Source organism: Kogia breviceps, chromosome 15, assembly GCF_026419965.1.
Source record: "Kogia breviceps isolate mKogBre1 chromosome 15, mKogBre1 haplotype 1, whole genome shotgun sequence".
NCBI lineage: Eukaryota > Metazoa > Chordata > Mammalia > Artiodactyla > Physeteridae > Kogia > Kogia breviceps.
The window spans coordinates 27,012,926-27,037,602 of NC_081324.1; the positions used below are offsets into that span (position 1 = coordinate 27,012,926).

At 41.8% G+C, this 24,677-nt stretch overlaps 1 protein-coding gene across 2 annotated transcripts in view; it reads left to right on the forward strand.

Annotated features, from left to right (window-relative positions):
* The window catches only part of EPG5 (ectopic P-granules 5 autophagy tethering factor), a 125,437-nt gene that overhangs the window by 48,986 nt on the left and 51,774 nt on the right, over window positions 1-24,677 (forward strand). For both annotated transcript variants that reach the window (XM_067014402.1, XM_059041017.2), the window contains exons 18-27: window positions 6,066-6,210; window positions 6,440-6,637; window positions 7,018-7,128; window positions 8,335-8,457; window positions 9,462-9,628; window positions 10,447-10,668; window positions 12,481-12,604; window positions 19,366-19,510; window positions 22,308-22,479; window positions 23,611-23,773. In XM_067014402.1, the coding sequence (XP_066870503.1) occupies window positions 6,066-6,210; window positions 6,440-6,637; window positions 7,018-7,128; window positions 8,335-8,457; window positions 9,462-9,628; window positions 10,447-10,668; window positions 12,481-12,604; window positions 19,366-19,510; window positions 22,308-22,479; window positions 23,611-23,773 (1,570 nt within the window). The remainder of the gene's footprint in view (window positions 1-6,065; window positions 6,211-6,439; window positions 6,638-7,017; window positions 7,129-8,334; window positions 8,458-9,461; window positions 9,629-10,446; window positions 10,669-12,480; window positions 12,605-19,365; window positions 19,511-22,307; window positions 22,480-23,610; window positions 23,774-24,677) is intronic.

The window sequence follows — 24,677 nt, forward strand, 5'->3', positions numbered from 1 at the left end:
TTAGTGCCTTAAATAACACCATGGGACGCATATGAAGTGCCTCTAATGATTCTGGAAGTGCTCCCAAGAAGCAGAGAAAAGTCATGACATTACAAGAAAAAGTTGAATTGCATGATACGTATCATAGACTGAAGTCTGCAGCTGCATTTCCTGTCATTTCAAGATAAATGAATCCAGAGTAGGAACCATTGTAAAAAAAAGAAAACGAAATTGATGAAGCTGTCACTGCAGCTATACCAGCAGGCTCTGAAATGTTGTACTTTTTGTGAAATACCTTTTTTTCTCATATTGAAAATGTAGCTTTTGTGTGAGTGCAGGATGGCTATAAGAAAGGCATACCTGTAGACTCTAATATGATTAGAGGAAAAATCAGTCATTATATGATAACTTAAAGCAAAAGGAAGGTGAAAGATCTAAAGCTGGAGAATTTAATGCCAGCACAGGATGGTTTGATACTTTTAGAAAGAAATTTGGCTTAAAAAATGTCAAGATAACAGGAGAAGCAGCTTCTGTCGAACAAGAGGCAGCAGACGAGTTCCCAGATGCTGTTACAAAAATCATCGAGGAGAAAGGTTATCTGCCGGAACAGGTTTTTAACGCAGATGAAAGTGCCCTATTCGGGGGGGGGGGGGGAAAATGCCACAAAGGACATTTATTAGCGAGGAAGAGAAACAAGCACCAGGATTGAAGGCAGGAAGAGATAGCTTAACTATACTGTTTCGTGTAAATGTAGTCGGATTTACGATTAGGACTGCCCTTATCTGTAAAGCTGTTAACCCCCCAGCCTTAAAGGGAAAAAGATAAACACCAGCTGCCATTCTCTTGGTTGTACAAGGCCTGGACAGCGAGAACCCTTTTTTTTGATTGTTTCTATCAGTGGCTTGTCCTTGAAGTCAAGAAGTGCCTTGCCAGTACAGGACTGCCCTTTGAAGTTCTTTTGGTATCAGACAGTACCCCTGGCCACACAGACCCCACGAGTTCAACAGCGCAGGTGTCATAGCAGTCCCTTTGCCCCCACAGACAATGTCTCTAATTCAGTTTCTAGGTCAGGGGGTCATAAGGACCTTTAAGCCTCATTGTACATGGTACTCTATGGAAAGGATTGTCAACACTATGGAATAGAACCCTGATAGAACATCCTGAAAGTCTGGAAGGAATATACTATTGAAGATGCCATTGTTGTTATAGAAAACCATGAAAGCCATCAAGCCCAAAACAAATTCCTGCTGGGGAAAACTGTGTCCAGATGTGTATGAGTTCATGATTTATGACAAAGCCAATCAAGGAAATCATGGAAGGGATGGTAGGTATGGCAGAGAAGTTGAGGCAGGGAGTGGGGGAAGGGTCTCAAGATTTGGATCTTAGAGCAATTCGAGAACTAATAGTCACCATATCAGAGGAGTTAACAGAAGATGACCTGATTGACGTGAGTGCTTCTGAACCGGTGCCAGATGTTGAGGAAGAAGACGTAGAAGAAACAGTGCCAGAAAACATTAACATTAGACAGTCTGCCAGAACGTTCTGATTATTCAAGACTGATTTTGATTTCTTTTATGACATGGACCCTTCTATGATACGAGCACTGAAACTAAAGCAAACGGGGGAAGAATTGATACTGTATAGAAACATTTTTTGAGAAATGAAAAAGCAAAGAAGTCAGGAATTTCGATGTACTTCTGTAAAGTTACACTAGGTGTGCCTCCCTCTCCTCCTTCCCTTCCACCTCTTCCGGCTCTGCCACCCTGAGACAGCAAGACCAACCGCTCCTCTTCCCCCTCAGCCTACTCAACGTGACGCTAATGAGGATGCAGACCTTTGTGATGATCCACTTCCACTTAATGCATAATAAATGATCATCATGCTGTACAGTTGATAAACTTACCTGTTGTGTAAATGTGTGTCTTTGTGTGAAAATCTGACAACCGTATGGCAAGGACTGTATGAGATGTTTTTGCGTCATCATCATCATCATCACCTAAGTATTCATCATGTAGCACATGCTGTGCCAGACTGGTATTGAAGTGGATAGCCTATCCTTACGTAGGCATAAGGTGAGAGATATTTAATATAAAATTAATACTGTGTTTTTCTTACTGTTTTATAACTTTGCTTTCAAAGAATTATACTGCTGCACAGTATGCCTCTCTCGTAATCGAGAAACTATATCAGGCTGTCATCACAGATAAGTGGTTTTTTAAAAAAAATGTAACAGTGTTCCTAATACTGTATTATGAATATGACTATCATACTCTATGCCACAAAATTTTTATAACGATTCATTCATTAGTATATAGGCTAGACGATTGTGAAACAATCATATTGATTATACTAGGCTACCATAAAGCAGTCATATTGCTGCTTCTTCATTATCAATGCAGGAATTGTTCTACCTGTAAATAAATATGAATTTCTTTTTCACGTCGTCTTTTCGTTTTTGATGTCTAGTGTTAGCATGTATAGCATCTACAGTGTTTTATAACATATAAGACAATATTGATGTAGGTACTGACAGGTGATTCATCTTGTAAACAGATGATTTAAACTTACAGTATCAATAGATACAGTACAATACTGTAAATGTATTTTCCTTATGATTTTTGTAATATTTTCTTTTCTCTAGCTCACTTTATGGTAAGAATATAGTATATCATACATATAACATACGAAATATGTGTTAATCGACAGTTTATATTATTGGTAAAGCTTCTGGTCAACAGTAGGCTATTAGTAAAGTTTTGGGGGGAGTCAAAAGTTATACATGAATTTTCAACTACATGGGGAGTCAGTACCACTAACCCTGCGGGTTCAAGGGTCAACTGTATATGGTAAAAGTATATGGAATTAAGGTAAAAGAAATAGCTGCTGGGGGAGGGAAGGAATTAAGAAAGGATACGAATCAAGATTCTTAATTACACATGATGAAAATTCAGTGCACACTTGTTTTACCAGGAAGGGATTGTATTGGCTCATGTGATTGGGAAAAAGGCTCCTGATAACAACAGGTCATTCTAAAGTGGTGGTCCTCAACTAGAGGGGTTTTGACCCTCAGGGGACATTTGGTAATGTCTAGAGATCATTTTGGTTGTCACAATCTGGTGGAGTGGGGCAGGTAGGGCAGGTGGTTGGGAGAGGGGGTTGTAGGGGGATTGAGGGGGGCTGCTACTTAAATCTAGTGCACAGAGGTCAGGGATAGTACTAAACATCCCACAGTGCACAGGAGAGCCTCTCCCAGGAATCAGCCGTCCCAACATGGCAGTAGTTGCAAAGCTGAGAGGCCCTGGGTTAGTATTTCCCTTTCTGTTTATCTACCCTCCCAGGTCCCTTGGCCCTGCTTCTCTCTCTTTCAGGCCTTCTCTTGAAGGTGTACTTTTTCCAGGAGAATGAAAGTACATGCTACAGAGAGAACAAGGCATCATCCTAGTTTCCGTTGGGAAAGGCAAATGTTTTTCTTTATCCTTGTTCCTTATAATGATTCCGATTGGTGTGACTTACTCATGTGCTCTCCCTGAGCCTGTCACCTTGACCAGTGGGATTGACCAGTCCTGAGAGGAAGGTGTATAGGCATTCTGTATTGAGAGACCCTCTCTCCCACAACTCTATAGTGTGGAGGAAGGACAGTTCCCCTAATGAGAGGATGTGTTAGCAGAAGGGAGACAGAGGATGCTCAGGGAACAGAAGCAAGAGATGACCCACAAATATGACTTTGTGGGTTTCTTCTTCTTCTTTTTTTAATGAATTTATTTATTTGGCTGTGTTGCGTCTTCGTTGCTGCGCATAGGCTTTCTCTTGTTGTGGCGAGCAGGGGCTACTCTTTGTTGCAGTGTGTGGGCTTCTCATTGTGGTGGCTTCTCTTGTTGCGGAGCATGGGCTCTAGGCACATGGGCTTCAGTAGTTGTGGCTTGTGAGCTTCAGTAGTTGTGGCTCATGGGCTTTAGAGCACAGGCTCAGTAGTTGTGGCACATGGGCTTAGTTGCTCCGCGGCATGTGGGATCTTCCTGGCCCAGGGCTTGAACCCGTGTCCCCTGCATTGGCAGGTGGATTCTTAGCCACTGCGCCACCAGTGAAGTCCCAAGAGCTGCGTTTCTAATTGAGCTTCGGAGTGCAAGTAGGTGTTAGGCCAGTGGAGAGGACATGGCAAGACAGGGCCTTTTCAGTATCCGTAGGGTATAAGAGGAGGGTCTGGAGAGGATCAGGCTGGGGAGGAGCTGAGTGAAGGCACAGAGGTGGGAAGAAAAATACCTGTCCAGGGAGCTGGGAGGAGGTCATCTGGCTGGAGCCTTTTGAAGAGCGAGGAAGGGGGAGGTGAGGCCTGATGTGGAGGAGGCCTGTATGGCAGGGGATAGGTAGTACGTCCAAAGGCATGAGGGGGACATTACAGTTTTCCCATTGTGTATCATTTCAAACAGTGTGTCGCAGACTTGCCTGGGAATGAGAATGACCGGAGGGAGCTTCTTGCGGTATGCGGGCCTCTCACTGTTGTGGCCTCTCCCGTTGCGGAGCACAGGCTCCGGACGCGCAGGCCTAGCGGCCATGGCTCACGGGCTTAGTTGCTCCGCGGCATGTGGGATCTTCTCGGACCAGGGCACGAACCCGTGTCTCCTGCATCGGCAGGCGGATTCTCAACCACTGCGCCACCAGGGAAGCCCCGGAGGGAGCTTATTAAGTATGGGTTCCCAGCTCCTCCCCTGGAGAGTCTGCTTCAGTAGGAATGGGTTAGGGCCTAGGGACCTTTTTTGGAAAAATTAGCACTCTAGGCCCTGAGCAAGTCTGGGACCCCTTGTGTTCTGAATGGCGCATGGCTTTCAAGGGTGGTCAGGCTTGAGTTGTGTCCTCACTCCATCACTTTCCTAGTGTGAACACAGGTGAGTTCCTTCACTTTTCAGAGCCTCTGTTTCTTTATTTGTATGATGAGATAATGCCATTTCTCATACAGGCTGAGTGTAAGGATTAAGTGATACACAGGCAATTTGATGCCTGCCTGGAACAATTTTAATAAATTGTCTTTAGATTTTTGCGATTTTGAGAGATTTTAAAATTAGATTGAATGGGCTGTTCCCACCCCACCACCCCAACCCGGAGTTGTTAGATTTTGAGTAAAGGTAAATCTTTCTAGGCTCCATTTCAGATGTTTCCCTCCTATCTATCTTAGCCCCCTAATGCCTGTGCTAGCTCTGTCCTCTGAGCTCTTACAGGGCTTCATTGCGCCTCTCCTGTCATAGCTTTCCCTTTCTACTAGAGTAGAGTTTGGCTTGTGTTGTACCTCCTGTGAAATGGGAAGCACCCTCACTCAGCAGTGACCTCTGTGCTGCCACTGTCTACGATGGGGAGCCAGGCGGGTCGGGCATTGCCCTCAGACACATAGGAAATGGTCACGTCCTCAGGATGCAATTACCAATTTTAAATGCCACGAAGGAAAACCATGGTGCTATGAGGGAGGTTAATGGGTTAGACGCATTTTAGGTGGTGGGGAGGGGTCGGGAAGTCTCTGAGGAAGGGACATTGTAGATGAGATGGGAAGGATGAGTAGGAGTTTGCCAGGTTAGATGTGGGGAAGCGTTTCAGGCAGAAAACCCAGCAGAGGCAAAGGCCCTGAGAGAGGACGGAGCCTGGTGCACCCAGGGAACTGAGGGCACGTCCATGACTTAAATGTGGTGGTATCTGTGTCTGTCCCCCCCGCCCCGCAGTGTTCCATATGCCACTTTGTGTGGAGTTGACACCCCATGAAAGATTGCAGAGTGATTCTATAGACATCTCTACTCTGGTTAGTGGGGACTGGGAGGGGATAGAGCAGTGCGTTGGGTGTTTTCCCTCTAATGCTCTTTAACTTGCACACGTTTGTGTGTCTTAGATCTGTTCACTACATGGGTAGATTTAACCCACGTCAAACTGGAAAACTTTATTCTTCTGAAATTCCTGAAGATTTATCAGAATCCCTAAATAGAGCTTTGGTTTAAAAATGGGACACGTCAGTATTTTTTGTTTCTGAGAAGTAATTAGCCACTGGAAATTCTGTTGACTTCCGATTGGAAGGTAAAGTAAAGTGCGTTGTCCTATGTGCTCGGCAGGTTTCTGTCACACCTCCTCCTCTTCCTACACTTGGACGTCGGTGTCCCTCAGGGTGTCACGCAGCAGGTCACCCACAAGGTGGCACAGCACCTGACAGGAGCCAGCCATGGGGACAACGTGAAGCTTCTCAACAGCATGATCCAGGTCAGGGCCCTGTCAGCCCCTAAGTACACCCTTGCCCGCCTTCCCAATCAAACACCCCTGTGCTGACATGTCTATCTGTTGGTCATTTCAAAGCACTTAGCACAGTGCTTTTGACCAAGAAGGTCAACAGATCTGGGTTTTGTAGTGGAGGTAGTTATTATTTTATTAGTGTTTAAAAAATGGGAGGCTGGTTATTACCTTTCACGTCACCTGAGCCCTTTCTCCTCAGGCCCACATCTCTGTAAGCACTCAGCTCAATGAAGTGGGCCCGGTTGCCGTATTGGAGTTCTGGGTTCAGGCTCTTATAAGCCAACATCTTTGGTACCGAGAACAACCCATCCTCTTCCTCATGGACCATTTGTGTAAAACAGCTTTTCAGCTGATGCAGGAAGACTGTGTGCAGAAATTGCTCTACCAGCAACATAAGGTAAACCTGTTAAAGAAGTTGTCTTTCAGTCATCAGCTAGATAGTAGTCTCCTAAGGAGGTTCCCCCACATGCACCCTTCTCAGTACCGCTCTGTGGCCACTGCCTTTTTAAAGCTCTGCCTTAACAGTGTCTTAGCCAGTAACCGAGTCTGCTAAGTGCAGATCCTCATAAAGCCAAAGGAAGGACACCCCAGGAGGAACGCTGCTCATTACATTTGGCTGTGAGCCTTGGACTGTAACTGCTAGTGGACTAATTATTGAAATCTGTGTCTTACCAGAATCTTCCATTGTAGTAAGGTAATTGCTGATATTCTTGAAAAGCTCATTGATTGTGTTTTTTAAAGCCTCCACTCTCTGCTCCACATGCTCCCCTGGTGTAGAATGCTTTGGGCTACCACTGTGACCGGAGTCTGCTCTCTTCTTTGGTGAGCTGGATCGTGGCAGGCAACATCACTCCTTCCTTTGTGGAGGGCTTAGCCACACCCACTCAGGTAGGAAACCCACTGTGGACCATGTGTTATCTTTTTGAACTTTAATATTGTTATCATCCTTACCTACATTACTAATAGTCTAAAATAACTAACATCTGTTAACACTTACTATGCATAAGAATACTTTTTCGTTTAATCCTCACAGTAGCCCGCTGCTGAGGTTGTGCTGTTGCTATTCCTGTCTCACAGGGGTGTTAACTGAGGTTTTACGGAGTCAAGTGGCTAGCTGAGGGTCACACAGCTCATGATCAGACTCCAAATGCGTGACTGCAGAGCCTGCCCAGCTGCAGGGCAGAGCGTTTAAGAGTGGACACTGGAGCCAGACCACCCGGGGTTCAGCCTTGGTTCTGCCATTTGCTAGCGCTGTGCCTTGGGCAGCTGGCTAACCTCTTTGTCCTCAGTTTCCTCAACAGTCAAATGGGAATAATGATTGCACCTACATGTAAAGCACTTAGAACAGTGTTTGCTAGGTGTTGGCTGTGATAGTTATCCTCATTATCATTAATTCACAGCATTATTTTCATCATTATCACCACCTTTCAAGACTTAGTGTGTCCCATTATGTCTCTGTTTTATCACTTAAATTAGTAGTAACATCCTTCAACTTCGTATCACACACTTACCTCCTGCTCTTCCTCATACCTCTTGTGATCCAGCTGAAAGACACTCCATGCTGTTATCTGCATACCTCTCTGGAGTTTCCATCTTTTGCCTAGCTGATTCTCTTACCAGGCGTGCCTTCCCCTCCAGTCTCTGCATAGAGTCTTCTCTGGTATATTTACCTTCTCTGATCCCACCCTACCTCCTCTGGTTTCCCATAGCACTCGATCCCTGATTCAGTACTCACACTTCTCATTTTACATTTTGGTTACTTATATTAGTCTTGTCTCCTCTGGTGAATGCAAAACTTCTTAAGGGCAGAGCTCACGTCTGGCCCTCTTTCCTGTCCCTCGTGCATACGGAACCTGCCCACTAAAGTTGAGCAAACAAACATCTTCTTTTACTAAAGTAGCCTTTCTAAAGTAATTTAACAGTTTTCAATGGCCTAGTTCATGTAAATTTATATCTGTGATAAGAGTAGAAATAGGTATAAAAACTATGTGTTAATTTTCGGAACTGTAATGTTTATTTGTGGAATGTGAGGATGTATTTTGTCTGTCTGAGTTAGTAGCTCATTCCCCTCATCTTTACCTGGTGTTATTGTAGGTCTGGTTTGCATGGACAGTCCTGAACGTGGAATCCATCTTTGAAGAAGACTCCCAGCTCCGAAGAGTTGTTGAAGGGGAATTGGTGATAAACTCTGCATCTACCCCTGACCAAGCTCTGAAGGTGCAAATTGCAGTTCTGCATTTGAGTGGTAGAAGGTGGTTCACACTTGGATGCTGATGGGTTCACCTATAGGTTTTGGACTTCTCTGTTTTCTTTTGTTGTGAATGTTTGGAAAGCACAACAACCAAACTAGTGCTTAACATGGTGTAGTTGAAGTGTATACCTCCTTCCCAAGGTTCTTTTAACATTGAGAGTCACAACCTAATAATTTGAGGCCGTGTTCATTGCACGTGTAAAGGGGATTGCCTTTGTTTTAAAGCATCAGAATCCCCTAGAGAGCTTGTTAAAAATCGGATTCCTGGACCCAATCTCTGGGATTCTGAGTCTGGAGTGGGACCAAGAATTTATTTTGAAAAACTCCCTAGCTGATCCTTAGGCTAGCTAAAGTGTGAGAAAGACTGGAATGAGGCTTTAGAATTAAAGACCTTCTATTTTCAGGTCCTATAGTATAGACTTTGCTTTTGGATTTCAGAGCCTGTCAAGGGATTTATCATTCTTGAACGTCCATTTAAAATCTAAATTTTTGGGACTTTCCTGGTGGTTCAGTGGTTAAGATTCTGCACTTCCAATGCAGGGAGTGCAGGTCCGACCCCTGGTTCGGGGAACTGAGATCCCACATGTCATGCGGCGTGGCCAGAAAAAAAAAAAAAATCTCTATTTTCAAGAGGTTGATAAAATTTACTTTGGCTTTTATATTATTCTTGCCCTGTAGTGTTTTACATGCAAAGGAATGGAAAGGCATGGAAATGAGATTGACTAGGTGGTGTTTAAGACCCAGTCCAATTCTGGGGTCTGTGAAATTCTTGAAAAAAAGCTGCCCTACATGTCTTGCTACTAAGGTTAAAGTGTTAGCTAGCGGGTTGGAGACGTAAGGTTTATATGACTTTTGTTTTTTCTTACTGAATCGAAAACACCACGTTCAGCATTTCATTTGAATCACTTAGGAAGTGACTGTTTGCAGTTGTGGTCATTACATGGTTGCTCAAAGCCTGCCTCTTTTGTAGAAAGCCCAGGCTCAGCTGAAACTCCCCATCGTCCCGTCCCTCCAGAGGCTGCTCATTTATCGCTGGGCCCACCAGGCTCTCGTCACGCCTTCTGACCATCCTCTTCTTCCACTCATTTGGCAGAAGTTCTTCCTCCTGTATCTTCACCGCCCAGGACCGCAATATGGGTATGGTACCCAGAGTAGTAGTAAGTTTCTGTGAATCAGTTCCCGCCTTTGCATTGCTCTGCAGCTCTGTGTTCTCACACTGTGGCATGGGAGTTAGAGTCTTTTTCTGGCTAGGAGCCTCCCTCCTTTCCTGTTTCACGTCTATTAGACTAGACCTTTTCTGAGTTCAGGGTATCTTGTGGCCGCTCTCTCTTTACCACCCCTCATACCTAGTTTGGTGAAGACAACACCCTGGGACCCTGCAAGGTTAAGCAGAGAGCTTCTGGAGCTGCAGAGGGAGAGACCGTCCCAAGCTGAGGCTCCTTGTGTGGCCATGGTGGAGCTTGTTCGAGGGGACTGGTGATGGGTAGTGCAGCTGTGGACAAAGGCCAGGCAGTGTCTTGGGGGAGGCCAGCGTTTCCACTGGATGTGAAGGGCTCTGGCCACCTGTGGCTGCTCACTGTCACTGACCATCGCTGTCTGGCCCCAGCTCTGTTTCTAGTTCATCTGCACTCCCTTAACTCACCCCTTTGAAACATATGGATGTTGATTCTTCATCACTTCTGTTTTCTACCAGATTCCAAGTTCTTTGAGAAAAGAGACTATCTTTAATCTCTTCTGTACCTCTAAGTGGTGACAGTGTCTTGAGTTTGCATAGCATTTCGTTCTTTTAAAAACTGCTTTTATATACGCCATCTTGTTGGAGCCTCATTATAACCATTGAGGTAGAGATAGTATGTATTAATTTAATAAACTGACTTAGCAGACTGTAATTTAGTGTCACATAGAAAGAGCATCTTGTGTTGATCCTGTTGTGATCTGTGCTTGCATTTTTTAAGGCTACCCATAGATGGTTGTATTGGAAGAAGGTTTTTCCAAAGCCCTGCTCATATCAGTTTACTGAAAGAAATGAAGAGGCGTCTGACTGAGGTGGCTGACTTCCACCATGCTGCGAGCAAGGCCCTCCGAGTTCCAGCAGAGGGCAGTGAAGGGCTGCCAGCGACCCAGGCTGGCACCCCTGCTTACCTGACTTCACCAGAACTGCACAAGGAGCTCGTGAGGTGAGGCATGGCTATTTAGCCATTTATGTTGTTTGCAGCACAGGTACTTGTGCCGGCTCTTTGATTTGTGTTACAGCTGCTAGATGTTATTCTCTTAACCTGCTAGATTGAATATGGAAGGTGGTTTTGACTATAGGTTTGCATCTTGTAATGTTTCTCTTTTGTGTTTCTTACGAGAGTGAATCAGCAGTTTGGATGTACCTCTGTGAAGTGCCTGGAATCTGAGTGAAAGCTCTTAAACCGGAGGGCTGGTGACCTCTTCTATTTCTTTATTTAATAACAGAAACAAACCAAAAGAAGTGATAATAGTAGGTTAACAACTAGTAAAGCCTGTAGGATTTATTTATTTCCCTAAAAGAAATAAATGACCCAGGCAGGGTTCTTTAAGTGAGATTCATAGGCCCTCTAGGGGATTGTGGGATCCACCTGGGGTGTGGTGGGTTCATAATCTTCCAAAACTGCTTCTAAAAATAGGCTTAATATTTGTATCCCCTAAAAGGTTCAGAACTCTGAGGTAAGTGTGTGTCCCCTTCACACTGTTCTTTGACCTTTTATTTGTAAGCTTGATGTAAACAAGATATTAGTCTTATAAATAAGACTTAATAAAAACGGCTCTTAATAACGAACTCTGAATACAAAGTGAATACAAATGTCTCGGTGAGGAAACCCAGTGTTTCGATCCAGCCCTCAGGCTTCAGGCTTGATTGACCTCAAAGCCTTAGGGCTTCTCTCAGCCTCAGAATGATTTCTCCCTGTCTCTTCCTTGCTTGAAGGAAAATGTATTTTTAGCTGGGCTTTAACCATTGGGAAGGCTTTATCTTTGAACATTTAGATCAGCTAAGAAAGCCTTTGATGTTCCCTTTTGCCCTCCTTTGGCATGTTGTGAAGTAGACATATAACTGAGTCAAGCTGGGAGAGAGCTCCGTCCCAGCCTCTCCTGTTTAAGAGCCTCAAAGCTCTGTCCCTGGGTCTCTTCCTACATAGACTGCTGCTAGGGTAAAGGCGGTATTTTTCCACTTTAGTGAGTAAAGCCCAGCCACACCTCCTGGTCCCCACCTGGTACTTTGTTTGTAATTTGTGTGCTGTAGACTACTCTGGTACGTGTTGCTGCAAACAACTGCTTAAAATACCAGTGATATGAGCGAAATGGACTGTCTTCCTTGTAAAAACAAAACAAAATAAAAACAAAGGAAGCATCATTACATTTTTAAAAAAGTTTTTACTGGAAAATAGAGAATTTTTTCCCCTGTTTTTAGCTTTCTTCTGTTCCTTCTTCAAGGGAACAGGGTGCATACATGCTGTGGGTTCTAGTTGTGATTCCTTGAGGCAGGGGATTGTCATTGAGCCTAAAACTGGCAGGTTCTTGCAATGCATAAGTTTAAAATGGCTTTTAATGTTTTTTCTGAAAGACAGAAAAGGTGTTTATTTGAATGTTATCTAAACTTTTCCAAGTACCAAGACTCACTGTGACTGATTGTCCAGGAAAGAAAAGCTTGAAAATCAGATTCTTGGTCTGTGTTAAAGTCACCTTCTCCAGTTATTTTTTTCTGTGTACTGTATTTAACCCTCTTTAGTAATAGAGTTCACAGAGCCCTTTCTTCACACCTTTTGTTTTAGCTGGCATCGTATTTAAATGATTTGTGACCTTTCTCCCTTACTGGCCCTTCTTGGGAGTGTGGTGGTTGGAAATATTTTCTGTGTTATGTGCTTCCGAACTATTATCTTTTAGTGCCAGTGCTCCTAGAGGTGTAAGAAACTTCATTTGCCTGCACATCTTTTTGTATTTTATGTAATTATTGTTTTTTCTTTTAGGCTTTTCAATGTATATATATTATGGCTAGAAGATGAGAATTTTCAAAAAGGAGATACGTATATCCCTTCTCTGCCAAAGCATTATGATATTCACAGGCTAGCAAAAGTGATGCAGAATCAGCAGGTAAAACTATGGCAATGTCTCTCTTAGCATATCTAACTATAATTTGAATTGGTCACTTTTATAACCTAATGGTAAAACCACTTGTTGATACGGAAATTGGGTCACTGGGATGGTCATTGTTTTTGTGGTTTTGTCAATAGATAAGTGATTTTTTTGTAGGAGTGTTTCCTTTTGAATCTCTGACCCCACTATGGCCTCACCTGAAGGCTTGAAGCTCATTCTGGGACCTTCTACAGCCTCGTAAACACAGCCTTTCTCTGACTGTATTCTTCCTTGTTTTAAATCATCATCAGCTGAACACTTTTAAGCAGTCATCTCTACTCCCATAAAACTGTGTAAGAATTTGTTAAGATTGTTAAGATTCATACGTTGTATAGAAAGTTAGTAGCATGGAGATAGGGAGTTCACCTTCGTTTGCCTTTGGAGATGTCTTACTTGTAGCTATCGCAGTTTTGGTTGCCCTTATGGAGATACTCAATTCTAGTCTTCACATATCCTAATTTGTTCTCTCCCTGGTACCCAAGCAAATATGTCTGTGGTCTTTCTTAGGCCAAAACTTCTGAGTTTTCTCTAAGCTTCTGTAGCTATCATTTGTGTGAGTGTGTGTGTGTGTGTGTGTGTGTGTGTGTGTGTGTGTGTGTGTAGGCATATCTCTCCTGTTCCAGTTTTTTTTTTCTAGGGGCTGAACTCTACTGGGCATTGACCTCCAACATTGGATGGGATTTAGGATCCTCTTAAGATTTGAGAGACTTCAATTTGGGTCTTTAAACCTAGTTGCTTCAACACTGTATATACTATTTCATCTCTAGTAGGTGTCTTTCAGTTTCTTCTGTGTTCTTTGTCTTTCCTTCCTCTCTTTTCTTCTTTCTTCTTTCCTTCCCTTCCTTCTGTGAGTATCTATTTAATGCCTTTAAGGTGTCAGGCATCTAATACCAAAGATGAAAAGAAACTTGATGCAGTCTCTGCCTTTAAGGTGCTTACTGTCAAATGGGGGAATAAATAATTATTGCATCTAGTGATGAAGACTGTGGGGGTGGAATGCACAGGGTGCTGTGGAAACATGCACAAATGGCACCTGATTCAGACTGAGGCTGGAGTGTGACCTTTGAACTGAGCCCTGAAGGACAAATGGGAGTTCTCAGGTTGAAAGGAAGATATGGTGATGTGGAGTGGCAGAGAGGATGTTACCAGCAGGACGTCTTTTTCCAAAGTCTTTGTTTGAAGAGCTATTGAAATAGCAGGAGTAGTTAAATAAATGGATGAATTAAAAATATATTGAACTTTCTATCCTGTTCCACTGATCTATATTTCTGTTTTTGTACCAGTACCATACTGTCTTGATTACTGTAGCTTTGTAGTATAGTCTGAAGCCAGGGAGCCTGATTCCTCCAGCTCTGTTTTTCTTTCTCAAGACTGCTTTGGCTATTTGGGGTCTTTTGTGTTTCCATACAAATTGTGAAATTTTTTGTTCTAGTTCTGTGAAAAATGCCACTGGTAGTTTGATAGGGATTGCATTGAATGTGTAGATTGCTTTGGGTAGTAGAGTCATTTTCACAATGTTGATTCTTCCAATCCAAGAATATGGTATATCTCTCCATCTATTTGTATCATCTTTAATTTCTTTCATCAGTGTCTTATAATTTTCTGCATACAGGTCTTTTGTCTCCTTAGGTAGGTTCATTCCTAGATATTTTATTCTTTTTGTTGCAGTGGTAAATGAGAGTGTTTCCTTAATTTCACTTTCAGATTTTTCATCATTAGTGTATAGGAATGCCAGAGATTTCTGTGCATTAATTTTGTATCCTGCTACTTTACCAAATTCATTGATTAGCTCTAGTAGTTTTCTGGTAGCATCTTTAGGATTTTCTATGTATAGTATCATGTCATCTGCAAACAGTGACAGCTTTACTTCTTCTTTTCCAATTTGGATTCCTTTTATTTCTTTTTCTTCTCTGATTGCTGTGGCTAAAACTTCCAAAACTATGTTGAATAAGAGTGGTGAGAGTGGGCAACCTTGTCTTGTTTCTGATCTTAGTAGAAATGGTTTCAGTTTTTCACCATTGAGGACGATGTTGGCTGTGGGTTTGTCATATATGGCCTTTATTATGTTGAGGAAAGTTCCCTCTATGCCTACTTTCTGCAGGGTTTTTATCATACATGGGTGTTGAATTTTGTCGAAAGCTTTCTCTGCATCTATTGAGATGATCGTATGGTTTTTCTCCTTCAATTTGTTAATATGGTGTATTACGTTGATTGATTTGTGTATGGTTCTGGCACAAATACAGAAATATAGATCAATGGAACAGGATAGAAAGCCCAGAGATAAACCCACTCATATATGGTCACCTTATCTTTCATAAAAGAGGAAAGAATATACAGTGGAGAAAAGACAGCCTCTTCAATAAGTGGTGCTGGGAAAATTGGACCAGGTACCTGTAAAAGTATGAAATTAGAACACTCCCTAACACCATACACAAAAAGAAACTCAAAATGGATTAAAGACCTAAATGTAAGGCCAGACACTATCAAGCTCTTAGAGGAAAACATAGAACACTCTATGACATGAATCACAGCAAGATCCTTTTTGACCACCTCCTAGAGAAATGGAAATAAAAACAAAAATAAACAAATGGGACCTAATGAAACTTCAAAGCTTTTGCACAGCAAAGGAAACCATAAACAAGACCAAAAGGCAACCCTCAGAATGGGAGAAGATATTTGCAAATGAAGCAACTGACAAAGGTTTAATCTCCAAGATTTACAAGCAGCTCAATAAAAAAAAGACAACCCAATCCAAAAATGGGCAGAAGACCTAAACAGACATTTCTCCAAAGAAGATATACAGATGCCAACAAACACATGAAAGAATGCTCAACATCATTAATCATTAGAGAAATGCAAATCAAAACTACAATGAGATATCATCTCACACCAGTCAGAATGGCCATCATCAAAAAATCTAGAAACAATAAATGCTGGAGAGGATGTGGAGAAAAGGTAACCCATTTGCACTGTTGGTGGGAATGTAAATTGATACAGCCACTATGGAGAACAGTATGGAGGTTCCTTAAAAAACTACAAATAGAACTACCATATGACCGAGCAATTCTACTACTGGGCATATACCCTGAGAAAACCATAATTCAAAAAGAGTCATGTACCAAAATGTTCATTGCAGCTCTAGGAGATGGAAGCAACCTAAGTGTCCATCATTGGCTGAATGGATAAAGAAGATGTGGCACAAATATACAATGCAATATTACTCAGCCATAAAAAGAAATGAAATTGAGTTATTTGTAGTGAGGTGGATGGACCTAGAGTCTGTCATACAGAGTGAAGTAAGTCAGAAAGAGAAAAATATGGAATCTGAGGAAAAAAAAAAGGTCCATGAAGAACCTAGGGGTAAGACAGCAATAAAGACACAGACCCACTAGAGAATGGACTTGAGGATATGGGGAGGGGGAAGGGTAAGCTGTGACGAAGTGAGAGAGTGGCATGGACATATATACACTACCAAACATAAAATAGATAGCTAGTGGGAAGCAGCTGCACAGCACAGGGAGATCAGCTCGGTGGTTTGTGACCACCTAGAGGGGTGGGAGGGTGGGAGACGCAAGAGGGAAGATATATGGGAACGTGTGTATGTGTATAGCTGATTCACTTTGTTATAGAGCAGAAACTAACACACCATTGTAAAGCAATTATACTCCAATAAAGATGTTAAATAAATAAATTAGCCTGTTCTTATCATAAAAAATATATAAATATTGAAGAAGAATTAGTAGAATCAATAGGATTTTTAGATTAGGATTGATACAGTTTTAGGGCAGGTTAGATAGTACAAGGACTTCCAAATTCATAGCTTGGGCAGCTGCTGTTTACAGTACTGGAAGAGGAAGTGCCTGAGGGGCTTCAGGGAGAGCTCTTATTAAAGAGTTGGTGGGGAGGGGATATACAGGTCTAGAGTTCAGGAATGGGGTAGTGTAGGAAAATGTGGGTGTAATGGTAATAGAGTATTTGGATTAAGAAGAGGACTGAAAATGGAACTCTGAGAAGTAACATTGAAAGGCACAGAGAAATAAGGCTGAGAATACAGGGCCAGAGAAATAGGAAGAATACACAAATGATCATGGTGTCCTGAAATCTTTTGAGTGCAGGTCCATACTCATCTCTTCTTTTTTTTTTTTTTTTGTGGTACGCGGGCCTCTCACTGCTGTGGCCTCTCCCGTTGCGGAGCACAGGCTCCGGACGCGCAGGCTCGGCGGCCATGGCTCACGGGCTCAGCCGCTCCACGGCATGTGGGATCCTCCTGGACCGGGGCACGAACCCGTGTCCCCTGCATTGGCAGGCGGACTCTCAACCACTGCGCCACCAGGGAAGCCCTCATCTCTTCTTTATACTCCACAACCCAAAGCCTTATCTGAGAATTTGCATGTAGTAGGTACTTGGTCAGTGTTTTAAAAAATTAATCATAGCTTTCTTGGTTCTTTGATATTTATCTTGGTTCCCCAGAATCTACACGGTTAATTGCTTTCTTTTTTTTAAAAGTCTTTGCTTGCCATTTGATTTTTAAAAAATTTTTATTTATTTATTAAAATTTTGTTTTAGTGGAGTATAGTTTTAAAATGTGTTAGTTTCTGCTGGCCATTTAATTTTATAGCTAATATTTTGAATCAGTAATTCAGATTCAGAGGTGTTCTGTCTTTTAGTGGTTTCTGAAACATCTCTGCTTACCCATTGTTAATTCTCAGTATTCTTTTCTAATTGTTAGCCTCTGTCAATAGTACTTTAGCACAGAGGTGGAGAAAGTGACATCCAGACCCCAATTAAAGGAGATGTGTATACACAGTAAGAGCATCTGGTACAGCACCTCAAACAGTTTGGTGCATCCAAGATCCAGGCTGGTGATCAGGATGACTTTGGAGTTCCTTCTCTGAGTCTGGAATGCCTTGTGCCATGATTGGTTTGGAAATAACGATTTAGGACTTCATGGAATTGTGCTAATTGAGAAGCCTGAAACATTTTTACATTTATAGGTATCCTTTAGAACACTCAAAATCAGAAAAAAATAAAAAAACATCATCCACAAAACCACAGTCCATATCTGCTCATCAGCTATTACTATTTGAAGTAGTTTTTGGTGTTCATTGATAGTTGACTTTCTTTTTTACTAATGGCAGTCCACCATTTTAATATGTAGTCATCACCAGAGTGAAATATATGCCAGACATATATTTTATGCAAGACAAATACGCAAAATATGCAAGACAGCTCACTGGAGAGTGGGAGGAAAATACTGGAATTTCTGTTTCTATTTTTTTTGGTCAATCATATCTATTATTTATTTTACCTTTTATAATGAAAAATTCAATCATACAGAAAAATAGAATAGTATAATAGACATGCCCTTCTCCCTCTGCCTGTATGTATCGTGTATCTAGTTTCACCTATAGCCAGTCCAATCCCACCACCATGTTGGAGCTAATCCTAGAGGGCATTTGATACATATTTTAAAAGACAAAGATTAAAAAAAAATAACAGGGCTTCCCTGGTGGCACAGTGGTTAAGAATCTGCCTGCCAGTGCAAGGGACACAGGTTCAAGCCCTGGCCAGGGAAGATCCCACATGCCGCGGAGCAACTAAGCCCATGCGCCACAACTACTGAGCCTGAGCTCTAGAGCCCGCAAGCCACAACTACTGAGCCCACGTACCACAACTACTGAAGCCTGAGCGCCTAGAGCCCGTGCTCCACAACAAGAGAAGCCACGACAATGGGAAGCCCACGCACTGCAACGAAGAGTAGCCCCCACTCACTGCAACTAGAGAAAGCCCGCGCGCAGCAACGAAGACCCAGCACAGCCAAAAATAAATAAATAAACAAATTTATTAAAAAAAAAAAACCCAAGAGCATTTACACCTGAAATATATTAAAAGTAATTTCTTAAATATCTAGACAGTGTTCAAATTTCCTGTGCTCTTACAAATGTCATAAAAGTTTTGTTTTTATTTACTTTTATAGTTTGTTTGAATCAGAGTCTGCATTTTGTAATTGGTTGATAGTTCTTATTAATCTGCTTAAATCTATAGGTCCTCCCCTTATCCTTTTTAAAAAATTGCGATTTATTGGTTGAAGAAACTGGATAGTTTGTCCATAGAGCTTCCCCACAGTTTGGATTTTGCTGATTATATCTTTCTGGTGTAGTTTAATATGTTTTTCTGTCCCCTGTATTTCCTGTAAGTTGGTATTGGGACCTAGGGCTTGATATAATCCAGATCCAATTATTTTCAATGTATTTATTTCTTACCTCTTTAAAATTTGTTTTTGTTTTTTTAACCTGTGTCTTATATTAGTTCAGTAGTATATGTATGTAATTTATAAATATACATTTAGTGAGGCTGTTGCATTAATTTTTTCCAGTCATGGTACACAGTCAAAAAGTTTTGAGATTCCTAAGGTTGTTGGACATTTTATTTTTTAATTTATTTATTTGGCGGCACCATGTGGCTTGCAGGATCTTAGTTCCCTGACCAGGGATTCAACCCGGGCCCTAGGCAGTTCAAGTGCCAAGTCCTAACCACTGTAGTGCTAGGGAATTCCCTAGAGTGTCCATTTTAAATGTGATTTACCCTAATGCTTGGAGAACTTGGAGTGGACCACCTCATGTTGAAACTTGTGGGTTCACTTTAAAGTTAAATGTACAGTTTTATATGTGAATATGTGATTCATCTCTGAAAGTTAAAGTCCTGTGGTTCCATTTTAGGACCTGTGGATGGAGTATTTGAACATGGAGCGCATACATTATGAGTTTCAGGAAACCATTAGTCTGTGGATGCAGGCCAAGCTTGAGTCCCATTCTACACCCTGCAGTTCGTCAGTGCCGCTGGACTTCACTGATCCTTTGTTGGGTGAGTTGTGTGAGTGAGCATCAGACCCTTTGAATGAATGAGTGAGTGATTGAATGAGTGAATGAATGGGTGAGTGAGTGAATCAGAGCCATTGAGGGTTAAGGTTCACAAAGTGTACCTCTCAGTGAGAATTGCTTTTTTAGGAGTTCATTGTTAACTTGTTAACCACTTGAGGTTAGGTTATGCTTTGAATGAGAGAAATTCCAAAAACAGTGAGGACTTAAATAAGATAGGGATTTTTTTTCCATGTAAAAGAAGTCTGGAGGCAGGCAGTTCAGAGCAGTAGCTTTATGGCCTGAAAGCCTTCAAGGACCCGTGCTCTTCCTATCTTGCTGTCTCACTGTGTTCACATCTGACATCCACTTAAGGTTCAACATGGCTGTTTAAGCTTAAGCTGTCACATTTGCATTCCATTCAGCGGGTCGGGAAGTCTCCCTCTTTTAAGGACTCTTTCAAGGAGCTGCTCATAGACTTTCCAGTTACAATCTCATTGGCCCACATTGAGGCATGACTCTTGCCATGGAGTTTCCCCACGGTCTGGTTGTTGCTAATTATACCTTTGTGGTATAGTTTTATATGTTTTTCTGTCCCCTGTATTTCCTGTAAATTGGTATTGGGAAAGTGATTAGGTAGTTTGTGGTTCATTTTCTCCATGATGCTTTAAAAAGACATTTTAATTGACTTATAACATGTAAAGTAGAAGCTAGAATTTAATTATTTGGGGTTTGCATTGAGCAGATAAGGAACCTGAAGTGTATGGTGGTTAGGTAACTTTCTGAAGTCACAAAGCTGGGGCTTTGAAGAGCAGGCTTCAGAGACCCTGCTCTTCATCACTTGTCTTGTTTCTGGCTATCAGTACAGGTTGCAGTTCTAAATAAAATTAAAGCCTAGATTTTTAAATAATTAGTTTCAGGTTTTTCTCAGATGAGAGCAGGTTAGATGATGATTATATCAAACAATGGAACTTGTGATTGTGATTGTAGGAAAAATTTCAGTAGCTCTTCATAGGTTATTGTATACTTATGACACCAACTTCTTTTTCTTAAATTTGTTGACTTTGTAACTTCTTGTCAGTTGTGGTCCAGAGTTGTGATTATAGTTAAATATGCTCTGAATTAAGTTTTTTTCTCCCTTTTGTTTTGTATTTAAAGTACCACCCTTGATTTTTCTTTCATAATAAGTTATATTGGGTTAGAAAAAGACCCTCCCCACCTCCCCTACCCCCATTTTCCTTTAGAGTCATGACCTAATGTTGCTTGAAAGAAACTTGAACATAGTCAGGAGTCTTACCCCATGGTGAATATCCAGCTTTGTTACATTCTGTGCATAGAGTGGTAGTTCTAGTGGAAAAACCCCAGCTATCAGGGATGGTCCTGGACTTGACCTGTTTGGAATGTTAAATTCCATCTGTTTGGATTACAAACAATACAAGTTTTCTTATGCCAAGTAAAGTCATGGCTATTAAATTTTCTTTAATTTTTCTTAACAAGAATAGAAAATTGAATGCTATATCTGGAATGAAATCGGAAATTCAGAGTAGTCCCTTAAGTACTTTGTTGACTTACTGACTTGAAATTCCCTTGACCTCTCCCGACCTCTGTTATCTTACATGGCAGCATTTTTCTTCATGTTCTTCAGTCCCTATGAGCTGTGTGGTATGTAGATAGTGTAGTGAAAAGAAAGGAAGGGAAGATAGGAATTTATTGGACACCTACTGTGTATTCATCTGTGTACTAAGTGTAGAAATATAAACATTTAAGTTGGATTGACCAGTATGAGATCATGTGAAGTCTAGCGCAAAGTTGCATGGTACAGATTTACCGTTTTTTACCTTTATTTTTCTTATATGGTACATGATTTCTTATTTGGACTCGTAAATCAGTTTTTGAGTGAATGAACAAATGAATGAATGAATGACTGTATGACTACATAAATGTAAGTTCTGTAGGAGTTCATGCCCATGTCTTCATTCATTTTAACTCTACTACTCTCCACCTTCCTGTTCAAACCTTGGCCTAATGTAGGACTTTCCACTCAGCTTCATTCCATAATGCCCATTCCTCTTTCTCCTATTCCTATGAAGTTTATTCGGATGATTGCATTAAACTCTTAACTGGGCTGCCTGCCCCATTTCCCCAGTCCACTGTCCAGATGATAGCTACTGTCTTTCTAAAGCTTGCTTAGAGTTATTCACTAGATCCCTTTTACACTAGTGTCAAGTCCAAACACCTTAGCATGTTATGCAAAGCTGTCTACGGTGATAATTTAAGATTGTGAGCAGTAGGTCTTTAACTATCATCAAGACTTTTTGAGGATAGGAATTCCATTTAATCATATCACATGCTCCTGAGCTCCCAGCTCCTGGTAGAGTATTAATTAGGCTGGTGGGTGATCCCTCAAAACTTTCAAGGAACAAAAGATAATTTTATTCATTTAGGCCTCTGATGATTTAAAAAACTATTCTTGGGCTTCCCTGGTGGCGCAGTGGTTGAGAGTCCGCCTACCGATGCAGGGGACACGGGTTCGTGCCCCGGTCCGGGAAGATCCCACATGCCGCGGAGCGGCTGGGCCCGTGAGCCATGGCTGCTGAGCCTGCGCGTCCGGAGCCTGTGCTCCGCAACGGGAGAGGCCACAACAGTGAGAGGCCCGTGTACAGGAAAAAAAAAAAAAAAAAAAAATTATTCTTCAGATCTCTAACATTCTTTATGAAGGTAACAGATTAGTTTTGTAGTACATTATGACCTAGTGACCTAGTAGTAGCCGTTATTCAGTAAATATGACTTAATTTTTTTTTCAGCTAAAGAAAGGGTTTTAAGTAACCTGCGGAAGCACGAGGACCCCCAACCTCCCCTTGTTCTGCAGCCAATGAGGCCTCCTGTGCCAGTTATTTCCTCAGCCTCGATCCTGAGTCAGAAGGATGCCATCCAGCTGGTACGCACAGACCTGAATCTGCTGCGGCAGCAGGCCAGGTAAGACCACAAGCCCTCCAGGATCATGCTTCTGTGCTTGTTGCTTTGACAGCCTGATGCGCAGCACCTAGAAGAGCTCCTTCATTAGCCTTCTCACCACCAGGGTAATTTGACCAGACTGGCTAAGATGGTTACCTTAGTTAACCAAGTTGTGACAAGTCTTTTAATTTCACGTGGAAATTGTGTGGTGCTTTCATGGACTATATAAATTGTACAGTTTCTTGTGGCATTTCCGAATGTCAGCAGTGCCAGTTAAATCCTTTTCTTATGCTTTTCCTGAGGAAATCTTCTGATACTGGAAAGATGGTGTTAAAAGGGAATGAAATGAGATTTACTCTCTTTTGTCACTGCTTTGCTCTCTAACCCTCCATATTCTTTTAAAAATTGACACAGATGCTTGATCGAAGTGTGGGAAAGTCATTTTAGTGTTTTGAGTTCATGGTGGATACAGGATGATCCACTGTATAAGGTTTTGATTGTAGCTTGTGATCCTGTGAGGATGAGTGCGTGTAGAGTCTGTTTTATTTATAAAGTGAAAGAGTTTATCTTTGCAAAGCCCATGGGAATCAATTATTGGCCCTTTATCCCTTGGTTGTCTTTGGTTTAGTCATGTATCGTATGTGTGTTGTTTGCACACGCAACACACAGGTCGCCTGCACATCACCGTAATAATCAATACAGTTAAAGCAGTGTTGACACCCATGTAAACAACTAGCTTTTCATGTCTTCCACATCTCAGTTTGAGTTGCTAATATCTAAGAAGTCACTGGTACTTACAAATAAGGTACACCTTTAGGATGATTAAATCAGGATGGAATTCTCATTTGTTCTTCTGCATTTAAGGGTTCATTTAAAAAAACATTGTTGATATAACACAGATTCTAAATGGAACTTTGTTTCTGGCTAAAAAGTTGTCTTACTTTTCCTTCCTTTTTTAACTCTCTGACTGCCAGGGAGAGGGTTTGGGTAAGTCTTGGCACACACACCTTTGGTTTTTTGTTACTATGGAATTCTTGTGCCGTATAGTTCTCTAATGCAGGCTGGGAGTGACTGGAAGCCTTTATCACTTATCATAAAACCTTTCCTAAGACTTTTTTTTTTTTTTCCTAACCTACTGATGATGTTTTTCAGAACTGCAGCTCTTCGGGAATCTCAGCAGGTTGTGCTGGACAGTGAGCTGTTGGACACAATGCCCAAGCAGTATGTTAATCGAGAAGAACAGACCACACTACATTTGGAGTGTAGAGGCAGTAGTGGCAAGAAGTGCCAAGGAGCAGGAGTTGTAACAGTTCAGGTAAGATTAAGTCTCTTCATAATTCAGAGAATTTCATTTGAGTCCCTAATATTGGCATATCATTGAGAAAGACTGAAAGAAGTATTTAGTATGTCATCCATGTCCCCAAACATTTAATAGTTCTGGGGAGAGTGAAGATACATACAAAGCTAATCACTTATTTCCGTAAGTGCTGATGAGTCTTATAAGACAGATAGTCAAATAGAAATGAAAAGAAAAGGGGAATAATTGAGATGATTCTTAGAGAGAGGGGCTCAGGATTTTGGTGATGATAGTTTGGATTCAGTTAGAAGGAATGTGGGAATGGGGTCACCATGACTTCACCTAGGGGCCAGTGGCTCAATCGATCTGTTTCAGTTGGTTTTTTTGCGGGGAGGGTGATTCATGTTGGAAAGGTTGGAACTCACATTGGAGAAGATCATCATGTGGGGGCTCTGGCTGAATGCTGCGGGTAGTGGGGAGCCACTGAAGACAAAGGTGGGAGGCATGTGTGAAAAGCAGATCAGTTGGATGGAGCTTGCCAACAGGCCAAAGTTGGGTCTATGACATTGTAAGGACTTCAGAATGGAAGGTTAGCCTTAGCCAGTATGTCATAGCACTCACTTTATGCCAGGTAGAGTCTAAACACTTTACAGAACTTGTTTTATCCTCACCACAATACTATAAGGTGGGTATCTTTATTGTCTGTATTTTCCAGATGAAGAAATAGAGGCATAGAGAGGTTAAATTACATATCCAAGGTGACGCTGCCAGTGAGTGGCAAAACCAGGAAGGCCCAGGCATTCCAGCTGCAGAGTGCATGCTCCTTAGTCACTGCACGGTGCTCTTTCTGCAGGTGAATTCAGTATTCCGTGAGCTGGGAAAGAAATGATTGGAGACAGGCGCTACCTGCTCCTTGACTACA